General features: G+C 55.0%; 6 protein-coding genes across 6 annotated transcripts; 3 read left to right on the forward strand and 3 right to left on the reverse strand.

The window, feature by feature from the left end:
• Nucleotides 1-1,114: 1,114 nt before the first annotated feature.
• SPBR_09084 (uncharacterized protein) lies at nt 1,115-2,288 on the reverse strand (the record flags this gene model as incomplete). The annotated part of the gene is made up of 3 exons (XM_040767210.1): nt 1,115-1,306; nt 1,884-2,165; nt 2,229-2,288. 3 exons carry the CDS (start codon nt 2,286-2,288, stop codon nt 1,115-1,117), a joined length of 534 nt encoding a protein of 177 aa, XP_040619477.1.
• A 2,509-nt stretch (nt 2,289-4,797) lies between these two features.
• Nucleotides 4,798-7,484, forward strand: SPBR_01336 (3-phosphoinositide dependent protein kinase-1; the record flags this gene model as incomplete). The annotated part of the gene is made up of 2 exons (XM_040759647.1): nt 4,798-7,098; nt 7,206-7,484. The coding sequence occupies 2 exons, from the start codon at nt 4,798-4,800 to the stop codon at nt 7,482-7,484; spliced, it is 2,580 nt and encodes an 859-aa protein (XP_040619478.1).
• A 1,185-nt stretch (nt 7,485-8,669) lies between these two features.
• SPBR_01375 (uncharacterized protein) lies at nt 8,670-11,111 on the forward strand (the record flags this gene model as incomplete). The annotated part of the gene is made up of 3 exons (XM_040759686.1): nt 8,670-8,751; nt 9,231-9,760; nt 9,852-11,111. 3 exons carry the CDS (start codon nt 8,670-8,672, stop codon nt 11,109-11,111), a joined length of 1,872 nt encoding a protein of 623 aa, XP_040619479.1.
• A 712-nt stretch (nt 11,112-11,823) lies between these two features.
• On the forward strand, nt 11,824-12,768 carry SPBR_01923 (NADP(+)-dependent dehydrogenase; the record flags this gene model as incomplete). Its single annotated transcript, XM_040760233.1, has 1 exon — nt 11,824-12,768. One exon carries the CDS (start codon nt 11,824-11,826, stop codon nt 12,766-12,768), a length of 945 nt encoding a protein of 314 aa, XP_040619480.1.
• A 463-nt stretch (nt 12,769-13,231) lies between these two features.
• On the reverse strand, nt 13,232-14,131 carry SPBR_01947 (uncharacterized protein; the record flags this gene model as incomplete). Its single annotated transcript, XM_040760257.1, has 1 exon — nt 13,232-14,131. One exon carries the CDS (start codon nt 14,129-14,131, stop codon nt 13,232-13,234), a length of 900 nt encoding a protein of 299 aa, XP_040619481.1.
• A 1,135-nt stretch (nt 14,132-15,266) lies between these two features.
• SPBR_01490 (heat shock transcription factor) lies at nt 15,267-17,211 on the reverse strand (the record flags this gene model as incomplete). The annotated part of the gene is made up of 2 exons (XM_040759800.1): nt 15,267-16,575; nt 16,847-17,211. 2 exons carry the CDS (start codon nt 17,209-17,211, stop codon nt 15,267-15,269), a joined length of 1,674 nt encoding a protein of 557 aa, XP_040619482.1.
• Nucleotides 17,212-21,127: the final 3,916 nt, after the last annotated feature.

Consider the following 21,127-nt stretch of genomic DNA (forward strand, 5'->3'; position numbering starts at 1 on the left):
AAACTAAGTTGGAATGTCAAAATGCCCTCTGCAAGACAATACATGTTGGCGCATGATGAAGACATATTGGTGGTGTGTTGGGAGTGGGGGATAGCAAAGTATACGAAGAACGAGGTCGGTGACAAGCAGGACAAGACCGAAAAGACGGGGTGTGCCCAGCAGGGACGGAAGGGATTTGGGGAGATGGACTGATGGAGTGGCCCTGTTCTGTTCTTGGGCGGTTGGTTGACTGTTTGCCTTGCCGGAACGGAGAACGATGCAGGGTGATGATTCGCGGCAGACCAGCCGTCAAAGGGAGCAGACGAGAGGAGGTGGGTAAGAGTGAGGACGAGAGCGGCTTTTCCACAGGTAGTATGTTGTACTGTTGTCCGCAAGGTTATTGCTCCGTGCTGAGAGTGCGCATATATTAACACACTGTATTGTGGACTGTGCTATGCTATGCCCTGCTGCGACGGCAATCAATCCCCCACAAGCGACGCTCTGGCAATTGGCCCCGGACCACCGTCAGCAGAGGGCCAGGAGCGCTCCCTCGCGTGATTTCATCAAGGGCGCCGGCACTCTGGCCAGACCCAGTCTTTTCGAACGCCCTTCTACTTGTGGACTAACAAAATGGGCACATTTTGGCACACGTTCCGCGGCAAACATGATGGTTCGATTGTACCTCTCGTCTTCTCGCAAAGCGGTGCCAAGGCTCGAGGAGCGATTGAGGCACTCTGGCAATGCAAGACGGAAGCACGCAAGTCTACGTAGGCTCGTCCAGAGTGCTCTCCGATCCGGTTTAGCGTCGCTCTGTTTTCCAAGACCTTTTGCTCGAAGGCACGCCCGGACCCCATGGTTGGATGGAGATGCGTTTGGAATGGGTTGCCCTGTGCGAGTTGCCAGTCCCAGCAGATTTAGCACAGAGGTACGACATAACTTTATGTTTTGTGCACGATATTATTCACAACGCACGACAGGCCACTGCTCACAAAAGTCTCACATAATAGCATAAAATTATGTCCTTTGGTTTGTATTGTGCATAAAGACATTCTCACAACGCCGCAACGCCAATGTCAACCTTCCAGATCAAATAGTATTTTAGAACACGTCGTCATCCATCGCCCTCATGCTATAGTTAGACGACCTCTTCCAGCACATCTGGCACGTCGTCATCGCTGCCGGCATTGACACCCCCGAAGAATTGCTCAAATTCACGACGGCTGACGCGGACCACTCGCGAGGGTTCTTCGAATATTTTAAAGTCGGCGGGCTCTCGGTCGCGCCCTGTCGGTGGGAAAACATCGGGCTGCTGGTGGGCACGGGGAGGCTGCTCAAAGTGTTCAGGGCCTCTTTCCTCTTCTCTTGCAGCGCGTCTGTCTATTGCTTCCAAGTCGTCACCATGTGATTGCGAGCGTCGAGGAGTGCGAACTGGTCTCTACCGACCGGTCCAGTTAGTGTTTTGTACCACTGCTTGTCCTGCTTCCAACACCCACTTCATGGCTTACCCGATGCTCAGGAGCCACGACCGATCGTCTCCGTGCCGTTCCAACGGGCGAGGAGAATGGACCTGTAGCCACAGACGTTTCCGGATACCGATCCGCCTGCGGCTGGTTCACTTCAATTGGTGTGTTGTTTGCACTGTCTGCCTGTGATGCATTTGCGTCGGCTCCCGTTGTATACTGGCGCTCCTCTTGTCGCTAGCGAGGAACTCGATTGGCAAGCGGGCTCGTGGCGATTTCCCGCTCGGCAGCTGCCCACGCTGGATGCGGCCTACGGGGTGGCAGAGACAGCCACCGAGGCGAGGCGTTGTCGTCGTATGGGCCTGCCTGAATAGGAACGTCATTTTCGCTCGGGGTGAGATGAGCAAATACTCGTCCATGTTCGTGAGGTGTCGCCATGTTTACGTCTTCGCTTCGCTCAGCAGCGTGGCCTGCCTCACTATCACCTGCAGTCTGACTGTTCTTGCTGCTGTTGCCACCGCGAGTGCGAGTTTCCGTCAAGGCCGGCACCGGATGGGGTACATCTTCCATGTAACTGTCATCCATCTCCGGTTCGGCACGTGCTTGCAAGGGCGAGGCGTCTGGCTGACCGTCCTTTGTTGATGCCGCCGTCGGTGATGCCGAAGCCTGTGCAGCAGTGTACGGAGGCTGCTCTTCGGACCTATCAATGACGCGTTGTTTGCTTATCTGCTGGCCGATGTGATTCGTAGTTTGGGATTCTGAGTCGTCGGAAGACGAGCCTCGACGCACCACAAGGTTGTTTACATCCTCTACTGTGACAGAGAGGGCCGTGGGGTTGAGACGAATCATGATGGCGCGGCTTCAAACGTAAGGGTGGCAATGGCGATGTGGTGTGTGGTGACCTGTGCAAGCCTTGACTGGGCTTGTTTTGGGCCCGCGTCCGGGGCTTTCCATGACTGTTTGAGGCAAGCACATAGATTACAGGACATCACAGGGAAGGAGCGGATGGCAGGCGGTTTGCTCTTGCCGTTTCTGGCCGCGATCCCATTGTTCGACGCTCCCACGAGCACCACTGCGAATACACGGCGGTAGCTCGAATGAAAGGCAGAAACAGCTTTGCTGTTTGTTTGTGCCTTCAGGTCCTGGCGATAACCCGCCTCGCCGCCTCGCCGCCTCGCCCAGGGCAAGTGCAACGTTGGTCGTTGCTCGCGTGCCTGATGTAGCTAACTGCTATAAGTGCATTTAGACTATTTGTGCGCATGACATACATACTGTGCCTTTTTATCACGATTTTAAGTTGGTGCACAACGACAGCCCTGCGTACATAACTCAGATACGACACAGTCTATCTCCGGAGTTGGTGTGCGTGCCAGCCGAAGCATGGCGTCGACATTATTACGAAGGCCAAGCTTCCCAGATCGAAACTTTGGTGGATGGAGTAGCTAATTTCCCATTCTTCTCCACTGTGCCAGGAAACCTGAAGCTGAGACGCTGCAGAGACAACCTCGACAACCTGGCGAGTGACCAGCGCAATAATTCGTAGAAAGCACAATGATAACGGCATGAGCTTGTGTGCGGTCTGCAAAGGGCACTATGTGCGCCTCGAAGCCATATGACGTGGTGTTGCGCGTGGTGGTTCGAGCGAGGCTCCTGGCTCTGGCGATGCCTCTGCACATGTCGTCCTGATCTGAGCAGCTGCAAAGCTAAAGGCACAACTTCTCTGCTGCCTCCATTCGCCGTTCGTTCGTAGACTAGGCGAACCCTGTCCAAGCCAGTTTGGTAGAGCAGGGGCAGCGGGACCTACCAGCTCGCAGCAGGGATTCACCTCTTGGAAATGCCCAATTTCCCTAGGTTGTAGCCTGCCTTGTTCGGGACGACCTCCAAAATAAAATAAGAAATGCCCCGTAATACTCGTACTGCTTGAAATCGTCGACGCGCGATTCTGATTGTGCTGAGAAGACACTCTGCTAAGAAGCTGCCCACATCGCAAATTGCAGAAGACAGAAGGACCGCAGTCGACGTCGACAGGAATATGGAGCACAAAAGTAGGCACGGCCAGTCCACTCTAAGCCACCAATAGCAAACACGAAGTGTCTTTTCGGTAGGCAAGGATTGCGCCGAGTTTTGGCTGCTGTCCGTCCTGCTAGCGATTTCCCATGCGCCATAGGCGGCGCATCTGCACCACTATCACGCTACAACACTGCTCCATGTGGCAGTAAGCACCGATAATTTACCTGGGCACTTTCCCGCTTGGTGGTCTCTTTACGATTGCCCGTCTCCGCCGCAGGCCTTTTGTTCGTTCCTTCCTCATCCAAGTCCGCCTGGCCATTTTGTCAATTGGGCTGTTTCCCAGCAGCGACGCTTCCAGTCCTGCTCCCACCTCCTTTTCTATTTTCAAGCGTCATTGTTTCTCGCCGTCTGGCCTCTGCGTCTTCGTTTCGTCTCGCATTTCCCGCCGGCCACGCTCAACCGGCACCGCACACCCCAAGCACGATCGATCGAACGACCTCACTTGGCGGCTGGTCCGGTGACAGGCGTCCAAACAGACTGGTAGGACCCCATTCACGGCCCTTACTTCCGAGGTTATGCACTGGCCTCAATTTCATCCTTTTCGACCGCACTTTTGAACCTGTTGTCGAGATGGTAGCCACCGCCAGCTGCACACCTCCCTTTGCCTTTCCTACTATCCCTCTTTTCCCGCCCTTCATACGTCAAGGCGACGTTGCTAATGCCGACGCCACCGCAACCAGTTTTATGACATACTCGGCCACATTCTCACAATTCGATCTTCTGTTTCATGAGCTTCTCGTGCTCGTTGATTCCGCCGTCCTCCTTCGACCTTTGGGCGTCTGCCTTTGTGTTTTTTTTTTTTTTTTTTTTTTTTTTTTGTGCGCTCGTGTACCGGACCTGCCACCGTCGTCCGCAGTACGTGGTGCAGTCTGCAGTCGTCACCCTGCATCCTTCTTGGCCAACAAAAACCTGCCCGCTCTTTGCACAGCCCTCCTCGAATTAGTCGCCGCCCACGAACCTCACCAACGCGACAACCTCAATTCCCGCGATACGAAGACGTCTGGCGAAACCAAACGGTATCGATTTGGTTGTTCGACGCATTGACGGGTTCCGCCAGATGGGATCAAATGCTGGATTGGCTACCCTGGCTGCTTCCGTCCTTGGATGTTAATATTGCGGCGGGCACAATTGTGGACAGGGGTGCTTCTTCGAATGCGGTTGCCAAACCTCGACCGTGCACAACCCTAATCTGAATCTGCCTTTTGCTTGCCATCACCGTTGCTGGGAGCCGAACCATTCGCACCAACAAACCCGCCAGCAGGGGACAAACCCCGTCACCATCGCTGCCATGAACGGGGACCTGAGCCTCTCCAAGGCCTTGGGTGGCTTGCGTATTGCAAACCCCGACGACACGGCGTCGCCAACCATGGACACCGATTCAGAGCCTCGAGAGGCGTTCCCACCATTTCAAGCGTCTCCCGATCCGCAAGCAACCTACAGCTCACAGTCGGCCTCGCACTCGTCGACTTCGCTTCCAGCCCAGCAGCAGGTCCCATCACGCGGACCAAGTCCACTCGCTGGCCAAAGGAGACCACAGGAAGATGCATCGGCTCTTTTTAAGTCGGCGCAAACAAACCTCAGCAATGTGCAGACCCCCGAAGCTACTGGGAGAGCGCCGTCCGATCCCCATTTACAGACGCAATTCTCGGCATACAGACAGAGTTCCGGGTCTGTCGGGGCGGCGTCTTCCGCAAGGCCCATGTCAACTTTGTACACCAGCTCTGGATCCGGGGCCACCACAGACCCAGCTTCGAACTCACCCACGGGTTATGGTGCTTTGCGAAGCAATGAACCAGCTCGTGCGGCGTCATATCGGCAGCCTTCTCGAAGCGAGTCTCGCTCTCAACATCCCCCCACCTCATATACTTCTCCTGGGCCGTCGTCGGAGACGAACCATACGGACCGGACATACAATGGACCGCGCCAGAGCATTCCGCTCGCGTCAGGAAGCAGCCCCCTTCCGCCACGACGAAGCTCAAAGGGCATGGGTGGCGGCTACGTTTCTATCCCGGCCAGCTCAGGTCCTGCGTCGTCTGGACCACCTATAGCGCACGGGATGGAAACCGCCGTGTCAAAAAGCAGTGAGGAGTGGAAAGAGCGGGGAGCAGCCGTGAGTGTCAGAAAGGAAGTGGACGCATCCGGAAAACCTGTCTTCAGGACAGTCAAGAAGGGTGTGCAAGACTTTTCTTTTGGTCGGATACTGGGCGAGGGCTCTTATAGCTCGGTCTACCTTGCAACTGACCGTCAAAGCTTAAAGGAGTACGCTATCAAAGTGCTCGAGAAGAAGCACATCATCAAGGAGAAGAAAGTCAAGTATGTCAACATCGAGAAAAACACACTCAACCGCCTCACGGAACATCCTGGCATTGTGCGGTTGTACTACACGTTCCAGGACGAACAGTCTCTGTACTACGTTTTGGATCTGTGCAGCGGAGGAGAGCTTCTTGGCATTCTGAAGCGGACGGGAACCTTTGACGTAGAGTGCACACGCTTTTACGGCGCTCAGATTCTCGACGCCATCAGGTACATGCACTCAAGAGGCGTCATCCACCGCGACCTCAAACCGGAAAACGTGCTTTTGGATGAAAACATGCACGTCAAAATCACCGACTTCGGCACAGCAAAGCTCCTGCCCGATCCAAGAGACCCATCAGCAGCCGACGGCAACGGCACGGGCGGCTCCTTGACGTCACAGGGCGACGGTCGCTCGGCATCCTTTGTGGGTACGGCGGAATACGTTAGCCCTGAACTTCTTATGGATAAGTCTGCAAGTAAAGCAAGCGATCTCTGGGCATTCGGCTGCATAATCTACCAACTTTTGGCTGGCCGACCACCGTTCAAGGGTGGATCCGAGTATATGACATTCCAGAAAATCGTTAACCTGGAGTACGAATTCCCACCCGGATTCCCGCCGGCCGCTCGCGATTTGGTGGAGCGGTGTCTTGTTCTAGAGCCTGCCAGGCGGCTGACAATCGAACATATTATGAACCACGAGTTCTTTGACGGCCAGCCTTTTGGGCGCGATCTGTGGCGTACAAAGGCGCCAAGGCTTCGGCCGTACATACCGCCGACACAGGAAACGCACGTTATCCAACTTAATGGGTCGGCCGCCCCGCCTCAGTCGATTCCTACATCAAGGGGTGCATCCGGGGGGGTGTCAAGTCCCAGCGGTAAAGGGGGTGCGATGGGATCCCAGGTGTCTCCAAACAATGGTCAACGGCCTCCGAGGATTATTACGGAACTTCCTCCCCCAACGCAACTGGACCTTGACTGGTCACCGGTACTGACACGGCAAAACGAACGTATTCTCAAGCTGGGTGACCTCATGGTTGTGTCGACGCCAATCCCCAACAGCCCTCATGGCAAATCGGAAGGAGACGGCCACAAGAAACTGTCCCGGTTCTTTGGCGGCAACACAACGAAGAAACGGCAGCGGTTGGTCATGGTCACCTCGAGCGGGCGTATTGTTTTTGCACCTGCAGGCGGCGACGAGAAGAAGGCGAAGCAAGAGATCTCGCTTCTTAATTCAGACTGTGTATGGAGGACTCAGACCGACGCCAAGGGACAGCCTATTTGGTGTGTCGATACGGTAAGTGGAACACTCTCGGCGTCGTGTGCGTGATAATTGATACAATGGAACGACTGCTGACAGACTTGTAGAATGGCACGCATTATGTTTTCGAAGAACCAAAGCAGGGTTCTCTAGACGGTGGCATGGCCGCTGTCGAAGATTGGATCGAGTCTCTGGAGCGGGCCAAAGATCTCGCCCTGTCGCAAAACATTCTTGCCTCGTACCGGAGCGAGGAGTTTGGTGATATGTCTTCGTCAATGTCCAGCCCTGCGAGTACGCTCGGCGGCCGGATGAACCACCCCGGACGCAGCCAGAGCAACGGTGACGATACGATTATCTCGGAGCGGAAACGAAACCGCTTCAGCAAGCGGCAATCGAAGAATGGACTCGGTGCCCAGTTTTAAGACGGCACAGCTCCCGTGGGCCTCGTCACGGAGTTCTTATCCTTCTCTACAACGACCAGACAAAGCACTTTTTTGGTGGCCTTTTTTATTTTGCATCATATTGGTGGAGCCTTTATTCTTTCGTTTTCTTGCCATCGATTGCTTGCCATAATGCGGTTCACATGTTTGTTGTTGTTTTACCTTTTGCACTCTGTCACCGTCCCTTTTCCTTTTCCTTTGTTTTGTGCCCTTCTTTTTGAATTCTACATGGCATCCTGTCTCTCCATAGCATTTTGTAATTTGGCATTTTACTTTTGAAGCGTGGCGCCGGAAATATATCAGAACAGCCACATCAACCATCATCGCAAAACAAAAGCGACTCGACTGTGGGCGCTGGAAAAACTGTAATACTACGACTAATCTTTTCAACTTGATACTGTGGGACGATACAAGAAGTGATGCGATACACGTGACTTCATGACCAGGCTCACGTGTTTATGTATAGGTACATATTTTAATGCAGGGAGTGTATGTTACAGTATGTACTAGATACTTTATCTTACATGGCACCAGACACATCCGTCTGAAGCGGGCCCGACCTTTTTCCTGGACCCCCAAGTTGGCCAGGGCTTTGCTCGTTTGAAAGAGGGCGCGTCGTCCCGTGTCCTCTCCCCTTCTCTGCCCTTTTATTACTCCCTTCACTCTGACGATTCTCCTCTTACCACGGCCAAAAACGAGGCCCTATATCGCATCGCAACCTTCGGCCAACCTTGCCCTTTCCGTTTTCGCAAACAACGCCAGCCCTGTGCTGCGACACAGCGGAACCCCACCCGAACTACTGAATTACGGAGTACGGGGAAGGAAGGCTCGTTTTTAGACGGAGACTCCGGCCCAGGTTAAGGTGGCTACGGGGCGTCTTTGGTCGCAATAGGCTCATTCTTCGCCCTTTGCCGCGTTGTCTTTGGGGGCTCTTTTGTACCCTTTTATTTCCTGTTCTGTGTCTCGCCTCTCCACTTCTTTGCAGCTGCTTCTTTCATTCCACTCACTTGGCAAAGTCCCGTCGGGACATCGCTCAAGGCTGATTTGACTTCACGAGGAGGTCCATCCCCTAGTCTGACAGTGGACAGAAACCGGAGTGCACGGTCTGACCGTGTATGACAAGCGATTCTCGTCCTCTTATCTTGACCAGGGTGTCATACAGCGAAAATGCAACCGGGCTTCCGTCCCTATCCACAACAGATGCCGTTGCAGCGGTCGCCCCATGGCAATGCGCGACGCGGCGGGCCAGGTACGTAATACGGCGTGCGACTGGGTGGCGCTTTCCTCTCGAGTACGACCAGTTGCGGAGGACGAAAGAAAGCTACAGCGTAAAATGGGAAGGCAAGGCCAGGCCTAGGCGGCAAGGCCCCCAGACAACACTAAATTTACCGCTTAGCACGGTCGCGCGCCTTTTTTCTTGGCTCTTTCCACGCTGTCGTCCATTGTCAATCTGAGTCGCCCTTCCTTTACCCTTTTTTTTGTTGCAACGCACTTTCCTTGTCAAACAAACAAGGGCGAACAAAAGGAAACAACGAAAGGCACGGCGAGACAAAGACACAGAAAGAGCCAAGGAGACAAAAGATCAACGCCGTGCAAATCGTTGGACAACGCGAAACTGGGGCAGAAAGAAACCTGGACCCATCAAAATAGTGGCACAATAGCCAGCGGCAAACCGCCCCCGTTTTTGTTCTCGTCCTCACTAACGTTTTTCCGAACCTTTTTTCTTAGCCCCCATGATGGCTCCTGCTGGCGTGGCGCATCACGGCATGCTACAACACGCGCCGATGCCTATGCAACCGCAACATCCTCACCAGCATCAATTGGCGCCGCAACCTCACCATCCGCACCTCGCCCAGCAGCAGCAGCAACAGCAGCAACTACAGCAACAGCAGCAGCTGCAGCAGCACGCTGCGAACGTGCATTCCATGACCATGGCCCCCGGAGCGCATCACCACGGCGGCGCGCCGGTTCCCATGGCGCAGCCGCACCACATGCCGCCACACCAGGCACACCAACAACACCAGCAGGCAGCCGCTGCGGCCGCCGCGCAGCAGGCCCAAAACAATGCCATTGAGGCGGCCAAGCGGCGCAGCCGCAAGCCTACGGACAAGACGATGCCGGACGGCGTGGAGGACGTCGTGGTGGGCGACGGCGTGCAGCGGTACCGTGACCTGCGCGACTTTGAGCGGCGGCTGGACGCGACGATGACGCGCAAGCGGCTGGACATTGTGGATAGCGTGCAGCGCAATGGTCCAAAGGTGGGTTTGCCCCGAATTGCACGGACGCTGCGATCGGCCCATGGACCACCTAGGCCTGACGCTCAATTTGTGGCTAACTTTTTGCCTACAGAGATACAAGACACTGCGCATCTGGGTCAGCAACACGGTCGAAAACCAGCTGTGGCAGACGGACAGCGCCGGTGTCAACGTCGACAGCTTTGATTTCTCGACCAATGCAGAAGCCTCGTACCGCGTGAAGATTGAGGGGCGCCTCCTCGACGACGACGACGACGACGACGACGACGACGAGGGCGCCGAGGGCGCCGACGAGACCAAGATAGACGAGAGCAAGGCCACCAAGGAGGCCGGCAACGAGGCCGGCGGTGGTGATGCGATGGAGACGGACGACGCCACTTCTGTGAAGGCCAAGCCGCCTCGGTACCGGTTTACACAGTTTTTCCGTGCCATGTCGGCGGAGTATGTCGTCAAGAAATCACGGGCAGCGGCACAAAACGGCGCCAACGATGCAGAGCCGCGGCCGGTCGAATGGAAGCGCCCCGAGCAACGGCCACCCAACGCGCCCGGCCAGCCCAACGTCCCGCCGGCGCCGGTGCCCGAGTTTGACGAGCTGACGTTCAAGCGGCCGGGCGACGACAACGTGAACATTGTGATCAACCTGTTCCGGTACGAGGAGCCCGAGCGGTTTGCGCTGGACGAGGTCCTGTCCGACATTGTGGACATGCAGGAGGCGACGCGCGCCGAGGCCGTGATGGGCCTGTTCGAGTACATCCGGCTGCAGAACCTGCAAGAGGACGAGGAGAAGCGCAACTTCCGGTGCGACGATTTGCTGCGCAGGCTCGTCAACAACGACATCGGCTATGTTCCGATGCTGCACGAGTACGTCAACGCGCACATCCGCCCGCTGCCGCCCATCCAGCTGCCGTACACGATCCGCGTCGACGAGGCGTTCCACCGCAACAACCCGCAGCCGACCATCTACGACGTGCGCGTCGCCGTCGACGACCCGCTGCGCGCGCAGCTGCGGCCGTTTGTGCAGAACCCACAGTACATTGGCCTGCTGCGCGACGTGGGCGTGCTCGACGAGCAGCTGGCCGTGCTGGTGCAGGCCATCAGCATGTCCAAGAGCAAGCACGAGTTCCTGAGCGGGCTGGCACGCGATCCGGCACGCTTTGTGCGCCAGTGGCTGAGCTCGCAGAAGCGCGACCTCGACGTGATCATGGGCGAGTCGGTGCGCGGCGGCGCTGGCAGCGACCTGGCGGGCGAGGCGTGGCGGCGCGGCGGCAAGGGCAGCGTGTGGGCGTCGCAAAACGCGCGCGAGAGCGTCAACTTGCACCTGGCCAAGCAGCCCCTGATCCCGCGGACGGCCTAGGAGCGCTACAAGTACGGGGAGCGGGCGACGTTCTGGGACTAGGATGCGTCAAGGGAAGGAGTCCAGGCTTGGTTTGTTTGCTTGGTTTGTTTGCTTTGTGTAATCTTGTCTTTCTTGTCTCTCTTGTCTTTCTTTCATTGCTCATCTATTGTCGATTGCTGGTTTGGCCCTGAGGCATCGGGTCGTAAGGAGGTCATTATTCCTTGCGCCTTGACTCTATCTTTATCATGTGTTTTCTTTCAACTGTCATGTAGTATTAGTTTGCTGATCTTGCCATAACTCTATCCAACCGTTTTCGTTTTGTTTTCTTATTTGTACGACACGGTCTATGACCACTAGCAGCATCCAAGTAAGTGTAATGCGCAGCCATTCTCCAAATGTGGTTTGTAATCGTCCGGTTCATCTCCATTAAAGTCCGAACTGACATCACACATCGGCACTCTGCATTTTGCGGAGCCCCTCACTTACAGCTTGGGAAGGTGCCGCTTGTTTGGCGCCTTCCGACTTGCCTTGCCAGCCTGCCAGCTTATCTCGTGGCGCCTCTTACTCAAATAGAAGGAGCGACTGCCATCACCATCCCATCCCGCTGCCGTTCCCAGGCACTATTCTCATCGTCTCTCTGTTCGTACCAAATTGTACTTTTCTTGCATGTTGAAGTTGGCATCTGCTTTTAACTCTCATTGACCTTTCAGCCATCAAAAATAAAACTACAATGTCTGTCTTCGGGCCTGGCAACACCGCCGTCATCACGGGCGGCGCCTCCGGCATCGGCCTTGCCTTGGCCGCCAAGTGCCTGGCCAGCGGTATGCGGGTTCTCGTGGCCGACAAGGACGCCGCGTCGCTGGCTGCTACGCCCAAGCATGCAGCCCAGCTCGCCGAGACGCTGTACGGAGGCGCGTCGGCATCTGGCTCGCTGACGACGCACACGCTGGACGTGTCCCAGCTCAAGGACTGGGCCGGGCTGCGGTCGGCCGTCGAGGACGCCAGCGGGCCGTTCCAGGGCCGCGTCAACCTGCTCGTGCTCAACGCGGGTGTCGGCGGCAGCACGCCGTGGACGGACGTCGCGGCGTTCCACAAGATTTTGGACGTCAACCTCTGGGGCGTCATCCACGGCATTGCCACGCTGCTTCCGGTCGTGCAGGCCACGGCCGCCCGGGCCAACGTCGCGCCCACGGCCACGACGACCTCGATTGTCATCACGGGCTCCAAGCAGGGCATTACCAACCCGCCCGGCACGAGCCCGGCCTACAACGCCTCCAAGGCCGCTGTTCGTGCGATCGCCGAGCAGCTGGCATACGACCTGTCCCGAGAGGACAGCAAGGCAAACCAGCCCAAGACGGGCGTGCACCTGCTCGTGCCTGGCTGGACATTTACGGGCCTCAGTGGCAACGACCCAATCAAGCAGCACGGCGACGACGCGGACAAGCGGCCGAAGAAGCCCGAGGGCGCGTGGTGGCCCGAGCAGGTGGTCGACTACCTGCTGGCGGCGATGAAGGCCAACAAGTTCTACGTGATCTGCCCAGACAACGATGTGACGGAAGCCATGGACAAGAAGCGCATCCTGTGGTCGGCGGGCGACATTACCGAAGGCCGCGAGCCGCTGTCTCGGTGGCGGCCCAGTTACAAGGACGCCGTGGATGCGTGGATGAAGAAGTGACGGGGCTTAGATGCACATATGCGTGCACAGTAGGCAGCAACTGGTGGTGAAACAGAATGTAGCACGACAACATACAAAAAAATGACACATGATCGACAGGGAAAAATGACTTGATATTTCTTGAATGCCGGCAGACAGCGAAGGACAAGTGGCACAATATATATAGACCATTTGAGAATATAGCCTCCGTCTAAGTCTCGTGTCGCCTGCTCCCAAGTCCTTCCCCGAGCGTGATCAACGACCAGTTTGTCCCCCATGAGAAGAGAGCTTGCGTAAGCCGATGCAAGCCCATCTGGAAGAGACCGAAGATTCCCGTGTTGCTCGAATCGACTATCGCATTTTGTGTCACTGGGCTGCCGCCGACTCGCGTACATCGCAAGACGTCTGACTCGGCAACCGGTGCCGTCTCTATTGTGTAGGGTCTGCTCTGTCGTGCTGTGGCCAACAGTTTTCCATCTGCTATTCAACCCTTGCGTGCCTTCTTGCGTCCCAGTGCACTCCGCCCAACGTCCTCGTCGCTGCTATCGTCGCCGCCGTTGTTGTAGTGCTTTTTCTTGGTCGCGGCGATTCTCTCATCCTCCCGTCGCGAGGCAGATTGCGGCGCAACCATGAGCTGCCGCGCCTTGAGATTTCGTGCTGTTGCCGTCATGGGCACATCGGTTCTCTGGCTTTGGCCCTGGCTCCGTTGACCCTGACTCTGGTTCTGCGCGCCACCTTCGGAATCGCTCCCACCGCGTGCCGTGCCCACGCCGCCAAGTGGATTGGCTCGGCTGTATTTCTGGAAGCCGGCCTCGAGTTCGTCCTGCACCTGTGAAAATGACGGGCCCGTTGATGTCGATGTCAGTGTCGATGTCAATGTCGTCGTCGCTACGGATACTGCCCCGGCCGTGTTGGTGCCCGTGATGGAGGATGGCGAGGCCAATGCTGCTACCCAGTCCGTGTTGCTTTGCGCCTGTGGCTTTGCCTCTGCCTTGGCCTTGGCTTTGGTTGTTGCAAGCGCCGAGAAACTACCACCACCACTGCCCTTGTGGAAATTGGACGGATTGGCTGTCGCCGTGGATGCCGCCGCCACTGTTCCTCCGACAGACCCGCTGAGCTTCGGCGCATTGCGAAGTTCTTGCACGCGGACTTGTCGCTGGGCACGCACAGCCTCGAGAAAGCTCATCTTGGGCGGCGCCAAAGAACTTGTTGTCGATGCCTCGCCACGGACAATGGTGGTCGCTGCGCTCGTCGGCGGCCTTGTGTCTTTGGCGCGTATCAGCATGTCAATCGAGCCACGCTGTGCTGCATACTGGGCCGATGTTGGGTTCGGATTGCCGGTGGCTTTGTTGTTGCCGGCCTTGGCCGAGGCAACGGACGCCATGCTCTGTATACGTTCCAATCTTTTTTTTCTTTTCTAATCTTTGTTGCAATGCAGGCGGGTGGAATCGATGTGGACGAACAAAAAAGCTTGTAAAGTCTCGAGTGTGGTTGGAAAGAAAATAAGCTACGCCAAAAATTTCCACGAGGCTGAGGCCGTCGCCCAACAGCCTCGCTAGGCCTAAATGGGGCAACAAGGGCGCTAAACAGCCTGGCGATTTAGCGACAACCGACGGCGCTCCTCTGCGCTTAGGGGCTCAAACATCAGACGAACACATTTTGCCACGTTTTGAGATATATTACGGCATATTGTGGTTAACATGTCCAATAAAATGACGCGTCTCGCTTTCAAGAATGTCAATGTCCTTGAAAAAAGTTACTGTGTTCTCGTTTTGTGCAACGTGCCAATTCACAGTTTCGAAATACAGAAAAATTCATAATCCAAAAATCAATAAATAATCGAACAACTGACAACATTAAAAACTGCAAAACACACACTCCTCCCAAAAAAATAAAGAATAAAAATGAAGTGTAACAGTCTTCCCAATGGTATATGGTGATGCCCTCTTGCATACCAGAAAATTCAGATAACCCCCGGGATGTTAATAGATGCTGTGCCAGAACTCGCCTAGGAGCTCTGGTTTATGATTGTCAGATGTTGTTTTTGTTTCCTTTCCCGGTAGACCAACCCCTTGTCGTCAATGATATATATAGACATTAGGCCGTTATCGTATGCAGTCTGAGAGAACCATCTTGGTCCTGCCGAGTCCCACGCTCCTATTATTTTTTTTTTTTTTTGTACGAAGCCTTCGCCCGTCCTGGATGTCCGTTCTCGCCTTGTTAAGCACCACGGCCGATCCCATGTAAAAATCACAATGCCGCGTCGATATTAAGACTTCCTTGCAAAATGCGACAGCAAACATAGAGAAAAAAAATAGAAAGAAAGACAGAAAGAAATGGGAGAAGCCGTACAAGTACAATGCCTCAAATATCCAAGGAAAGACGAGAGAACAAACTGAAACTCGTTATCAAAACAAAGGTTCATGTATCCAAAATCGTGACTAGAAAGTGGTGAAAATATGAGCACGTAGGCACTACCTGGAGTTGGCTAAAGGGAGTCACACATGCAGACACTGCCGTCATACCATGCGCTTACGCTTGCGCTCATCCTCTCTCGGGCTTCCATCCTCGTCTTCGCGCTCAGCCGTATCGGTCGGGTTCAGAATATGCGCCATGCTGCCACGCCTGGTGGGTGGTGCCGAGCTGTCCTTGATATTGAGACTGTTGTTGCTGCGGTTGGCCGAAGCCCACGACCAGTTGCCAAGGTCTGGCCCGTTGCCATTGCCGTGGTTGCTGCCGTTGGCAAATGGCGGCAATGTGGGTGGCGGTGTTTCCGGCCGCGAATGGGGCTGTGACGCGGACTGGAGCGAGTAGGCGGAGAAGGAGTCACGGATGCGCTGGTCTTCGGGACCCGCTCTGCTGGGTGAGGATGGATACTGTGTTGGAGGCAGCGGAGAGCCGCCCGTGGGTGGATAAGGGGCATTGGTCGGTTGCCAGCCATGGGCACGGATATCAGCCAACGTGTGGCGGCGTGCCATGTTAGGTGACGGTTCAACAGTGGCCAACGGGTGCTGCGACGGTGGAGGCGGCGGGGGTGGGTGCTGTGGGCGCACAGAGGACGGAGAGGACTGAGTCGTGCCACCGATGGAGCCGTACGGTCGCCGTGTGCTGATGGAGAGATTCGAAGGTACTGGCGGCCGGTGAAAGTTGGGTGGCCGCTGCTGCGGAACGCTGAGATTAGAGCGTCTCGGGTCGTCTTGGGGCATCTGTCGCGGAGACACGGGCGCATTGTCGACGTTGGCAAAGTACGGCCGGCTGCTGGAAAAAGGATGTTCGTGCGACTCGTCAAGACCCCGGGCCATCTCTGCCTGCCGCTGAATTTCGCCTTGCAAGGCGATGACGTCCCGGTGAAGATGGCTGTCCGTAGGTGGCATCATGTTCATGACGATACGGGACATTTCTTGGTTGAAGTGAAGCAACCGCCCAATGGTGTCCATAGCTGCCTGATGCTTGATGTGCATATAGTGCATGGCCTCTTCGTTGCGCTGAAGCCGAGACTCGATATTGTAGAACGCATGGTCCAGGCTCGACATTCTCGGGTCCGAACCGTCCGGTATCGGCATAGCCTCCGCTGGCGTCCCGGGTTGCGACGATTGCGGCGCCTTCTGTGCGTTGTAATCGCGATGGACGAGAGAGTGCCGTGATGCTCTGCGCTTGATCTCCCGTAACCCGACTAGATCACCACGTTTGAAGTTGCCGTTGCCATGCTTGAATTCCCAGAGCGTGGTCGAGTCCGATCCGTTGGCAAAAACGTCGCTAACTTTGTGAAAGCCGTACATATTCAGCTGGCGCACGAAGGACGAGATGTTGGTGTGCTTGAAATATTGGCTGTATGGCCGGTTAGCAAGACAAAACGCCGGATTCCGTTACAACCCTTTGATTTGCGTTGGGCGCGGGGAGAAGAAGAAAAGAACATACGCAAGCACTTTAGAGAAGTCATGCGAAGGCGACATAACGAAGCTTTCGGCTGAGGTTGACCATGAGATCAAATGTTGGATGTTCGGGTCCTCCAGCATGCTATTTTCGCGCAAGGTTAGCTACGAGCGCGGTTCCGGGCTGTGGCGGAGAGCGTGGGGTACATGAGAAGCAACAAACTCACTTGTACAGCTTGTGAATAAAGGCCGTCTGAACAATTTTGGGTTGGTGTACTGCGGGCGCAGCTGCCGCTGGTATTTGCGAGCCGGCGCTGGTTCCCGACGCCGACGGGGCTGCCAGGTGTGTACTATTGGGCTCGGGCTTCGTGGGCGTTGGCTCGGCACTTTCAGGTGGAGACGTGGAGTCACCCTTGCCATTGCCAGAGCCGTTGGCCGCAGCCGTCGAGTTTTCGTTGGAAGCTCCGTTTATTTCGCGTTCGGGGCTTTTGTCGTCGGAGCGCTGCGCCGGTGCGGGCGAACTGTTCGTCGGAGTTGTGATTTCCATTGGGTCGCCCGGCGAAGGAGCAGACATTTGGATGGTGGGCGTCATTATCGGAATCGTTCGTGAAGCCATTGGCTCACCAGGGCTGTCAGTCAAATGTGGGAGGTGTGCGGATTGGGTTGCGGCGGTCATTGTCTAGTAGTTCGAGAAAGGCAAGACACGTTAGCGGTGATGCGCAGGATGTGCCAGTCGATGCGGCATTGTCGACATGGAGAGGGGAAGGCGAAAGCGACAAGGGGCCAAAGGGCGTGGGCCAAACCAAGGAGAATTCTCGCCAGGAAGCCGTCGCAAAAACAGACACACAGATCATACGAACCTCATTGCTTTCTGAAGCTGGAAGGTGTCAAACCTAGCCTGCTGCTTGACCACATATACACACTCAGCGAGCTGGTCCTGTCCACGAGCTCGTGCGGCGCGCGCGCGCGCTCAATCAGTCTGTCCCTCTCTCTTTTTCTCTCTCTGCCTCCTTGAGTCTCTCGCCGCGCGTCCCGGTATCTTCACTCCAGGCCTCGCCTGCTGCTCGTCTTTTATTGCCCTATTCCCTCTTTCGCAGAAAACCGTGCGCCACTCCTGTCCGTGGAGAGTGGTCCAGCGAAGACTACAGTTTGCGCAATTGATCCACGTCGACAAGTTTGGTGCCCGTGTATGGTCGTCGAGCACTGCAACCGACAACGGCTAGAAGCGACAATGGTATCGGAGATAGGTAATGGTTGTAGGAAACAACCGAAGTAAGTATAAAATCGACCGTGGGTTGGAATGCGATTGCGACTGCACTTTGCGCTGTGCCGCGAGTTCGAGAATGGAGCCGTTCGGCGCGTCCTATCGCCCGATCAGAACGACAACCAGCAAGATGGATGCAACGGGTGCAATGGATGCGATGGATGCGATGGATGCGATGGATGGGGAGAAAAATTCGAAGCCGGGCGGGCCTGGTATATGCGAGATCAAAAGGGGCAGGTCGAAGAAAGGAGCAGGGGAAAACTCGAAAAGAAGAGAACGAGAAATAAAAGAACAGAATGGCTATTAAGCCGCCGATTATGTCGTACACCGAAAAGGAAGTAGGGACTAAGACAGGCAAAAAGTATACACAGGACAAAAGTGCACAACAGGAAGAGGGAGGGGATGGAAAAGACAAGGAGAATGGTGGCGCACAGTGTCAGGACGGACTGGTAAAAACGAATAATAATGACTGGAACTAAGATCTAGAAGCGCAAGAAGGGGCCTGTCCCAAGCTTCCTCAGAATCAGCCGTGCGTGCTGATTGGCGACGGAATGGCACCTCGCAGGAGAACCGCAGCAGAATGGGGAGATTAGACGTGAGGACGGGAAGAAAGAACAACGGAAAATAGATTGAAAGCACGAAATACAGACACAAGGAAAGAGAACAGAAAGCAGAGCACTAGGTGCAGTTGGCCCGGATATGCAGCACAGTTGCCCTGTTGACTGTGCGAGTAGTTTTGCAATGGTGAAGGGGGAAGAAAGAGGAAAAGAAAACGAAAGTCTGTCTTTACGTCCCAGAGCTCTTTCGTCTTTCCACTGAAAGAAGACAAGACCGAAGAAGATGGAACATACACTAGCGCATTCGTAGCGCAGTACGACTCCACCTGCCTGCACTGCGTCGTGCTGTTCAAGGAGGTCTGGGCGGTGCTTCGACAGGATAGGGGGAGAGGAGAGGGGACCGATGTGAGATGGGAGTTCTGGGGCGCAAGAGCAGCGCAGGTCGGGGGTGGCGGCGGGTTGATCTTTGCTCTATCGGATGCTCCTATTTAGTGGTGGCGGGATGGGCGAGCATGTAAGATAAAATGTAAGGATGGTTGCAAAACAGACAATGTCGAGCATTGTGTCCTGTCCTGCAACTGTATTTCGTGCTGAATTATTCCAGCAGGACCCTAATGTGGCTATTGCTGCCTCTGTCTCCAGGAACACGTGTACGAAATATTGTTCGGCAGAATGTGTCTTGAAAGACGACCAAAAGCTCTAACATGCGCACACACCTGGAAATGGCTGGCCAGGGGTAATTTAAGGCGCCCTCTGTGCGGACAGGAGAGACAGGACGGACAGGTAATGATGCAGCAGGGGCTGGCGCACGGATAGAACAGTGGCCGGAGGCGTCCGGGAATCGAGATGTGGGATGGGATTCGTGGCAGCAAGGCGTGTTCTCCGTGCTTGTGTGAGAGGCGAACGGCGTATTTGTACGGCTTATTGTACGCGGGGTCCCAATAAGTCGCTTGTCAGTTGAACTGTGTTGTGTGGTAATATGTCGTATATTTCGCGTGTGAGTATCTTGTTTGCTGTTAGCTGAGTTCGGCCCGCACTGTGAATGATCGCCTCCAACTTTAGACTTGCCAGCTAACTCGGATCGAGTGTTTAAGAAAGCAGCACTAGTGATGGTATAGGGCATCTGGCGAGACCAGTTGACTCAACCAGGTCTAGTACTTATACTCAGTAATTGCCTGGGCAAGAGGCAAGTAGGGATTGTTAGATATGCCTGGTTTCTGGTGGACTGAGGCAGTGTATGTGCTAGTATAGTATGCATTCGCCAGAGGATTTTGTCAGTCGTCCCCCTTTCCACGCAACCCACTGCTGTGCAAGGTCGTGGATTTGGTTAATATCACTGCATGCTACCCGTTTTGTAATTCCTTGGAGAAAGAGGATTGGTCCCTCGTTTCTGGGACGGCCGAGTAAGCGGGCAATGCATGTGCAGGAACTACAGTAAGGGAGTCTAAGACTGGAAAAGAGCAACTAGAAAGGCTCTCTCGAGGACACAAAGCTGGCGATGAGGCAAGATAGAGGAAGAGGACGAAAAGAATCAAAAATATGGGGGAGGGGCGGCCGCAAAGAAGGGTGAGATGGGGGCAATTTAGAGTTACACTTACAGCATAGTACTAGCTCGCCTCGCTTGCCTTCCAGAAGTCTTAATTGGGGTGTAGTCGCTACTTAGGACCCTCGTATCCTGAGTTCCTAGAGGCTGAAGACCACCTCGAGCTGGGCTATTAGGCGCAGTCTCGACTTGGAGGAGCGTCCAGAGAGGCTGCGTTGACAGTTGTGTTGGAGACAGTGTCACCCGAAAGTAGGGTGTTGACATTACACCATAGCCGAGTCTCGGAACTTGTAACGAACGAGGATGATGGAAAGAATAGCGGGCTTCCAAGAGCGCTAACGCAGGAAAAAGGGAGGAAGGATGCGACGAAAACATCACCAGGTAAACCGGCTAGTGACTCCATAAGTGGCACCTTTTGGTAACTGAGACTTTGCAATTTGACAAGCCTGCGCAAGACGGGAAACGGGAGTGGAGAATCAAAAGGAACGAAAAAGCTGTGTTATTCGCAGAAACGTCAACAGAAGCACTTTAGAAGCTTTGCGTGGAAGTGGTGGGTCTTACGTTGGAAACGTCCCCAGTAATGGAACCAAGAACATGGCAAGTTTGGGACTGTCGCATTACTTTCTCCGACTGGGAAACTGGCGATCGAACGACGTTTGTTTGTGCAGTTTTGGTACCGTCTGGTCTTCATCGTCGTCTGTGACCCTCTCTGTTTCCGGTTCTGGTTCTAGTGCTTTGGCTGCCGTGGTTTGGCTTGTTACGCCGCTCACGAGCTGTCGATCTGCCTGTAAGTGTCTCCAAAGCCCAATCTGCACGACAGCAGGATACACGACACAGTCCTGGAAGAAATAGTTGGTAGAGGATTTGGCCTGGTAAGATATTACTGTCTATGTGCAAGAGCTTGTGAGAGTTTGTGGAGCCTTTTGTTTGTGAAGATTGGACTGAAAGAAGGTCAACGTCAAGTGTCGGCCCGCAAGGTTATCGAGTATCGGCAATGTTGAAGAAGCCAAGAAGCCAAGGAGCCAGAGAAGCGAAGGAACTGGTGTGTATGGGTGGGTCGACAGACAGTCCACGGAAAGACAAGCCGCCAGTTATCGAGGTTGGCGATGTGCATTGGTTAGGGTAACGTTTGATAGAAGCGGCA

Source organism: Sporothrix brasiliensis, assembly GCF_000820605.1.
Source record: "Sporothrix brasiliensis 5110 chromosome Unknown Cont18, whole genome shotgun sequence".
In the NCBI taxonomy this organism is placed as follows: domain Eukaryota; kingdom Fungi; phylum Ascomycota; class Sordariomycetes; order Ophiostomatales; family Ophiostomataceae; genus Sporothrix; species Sporothrix brasiliensis.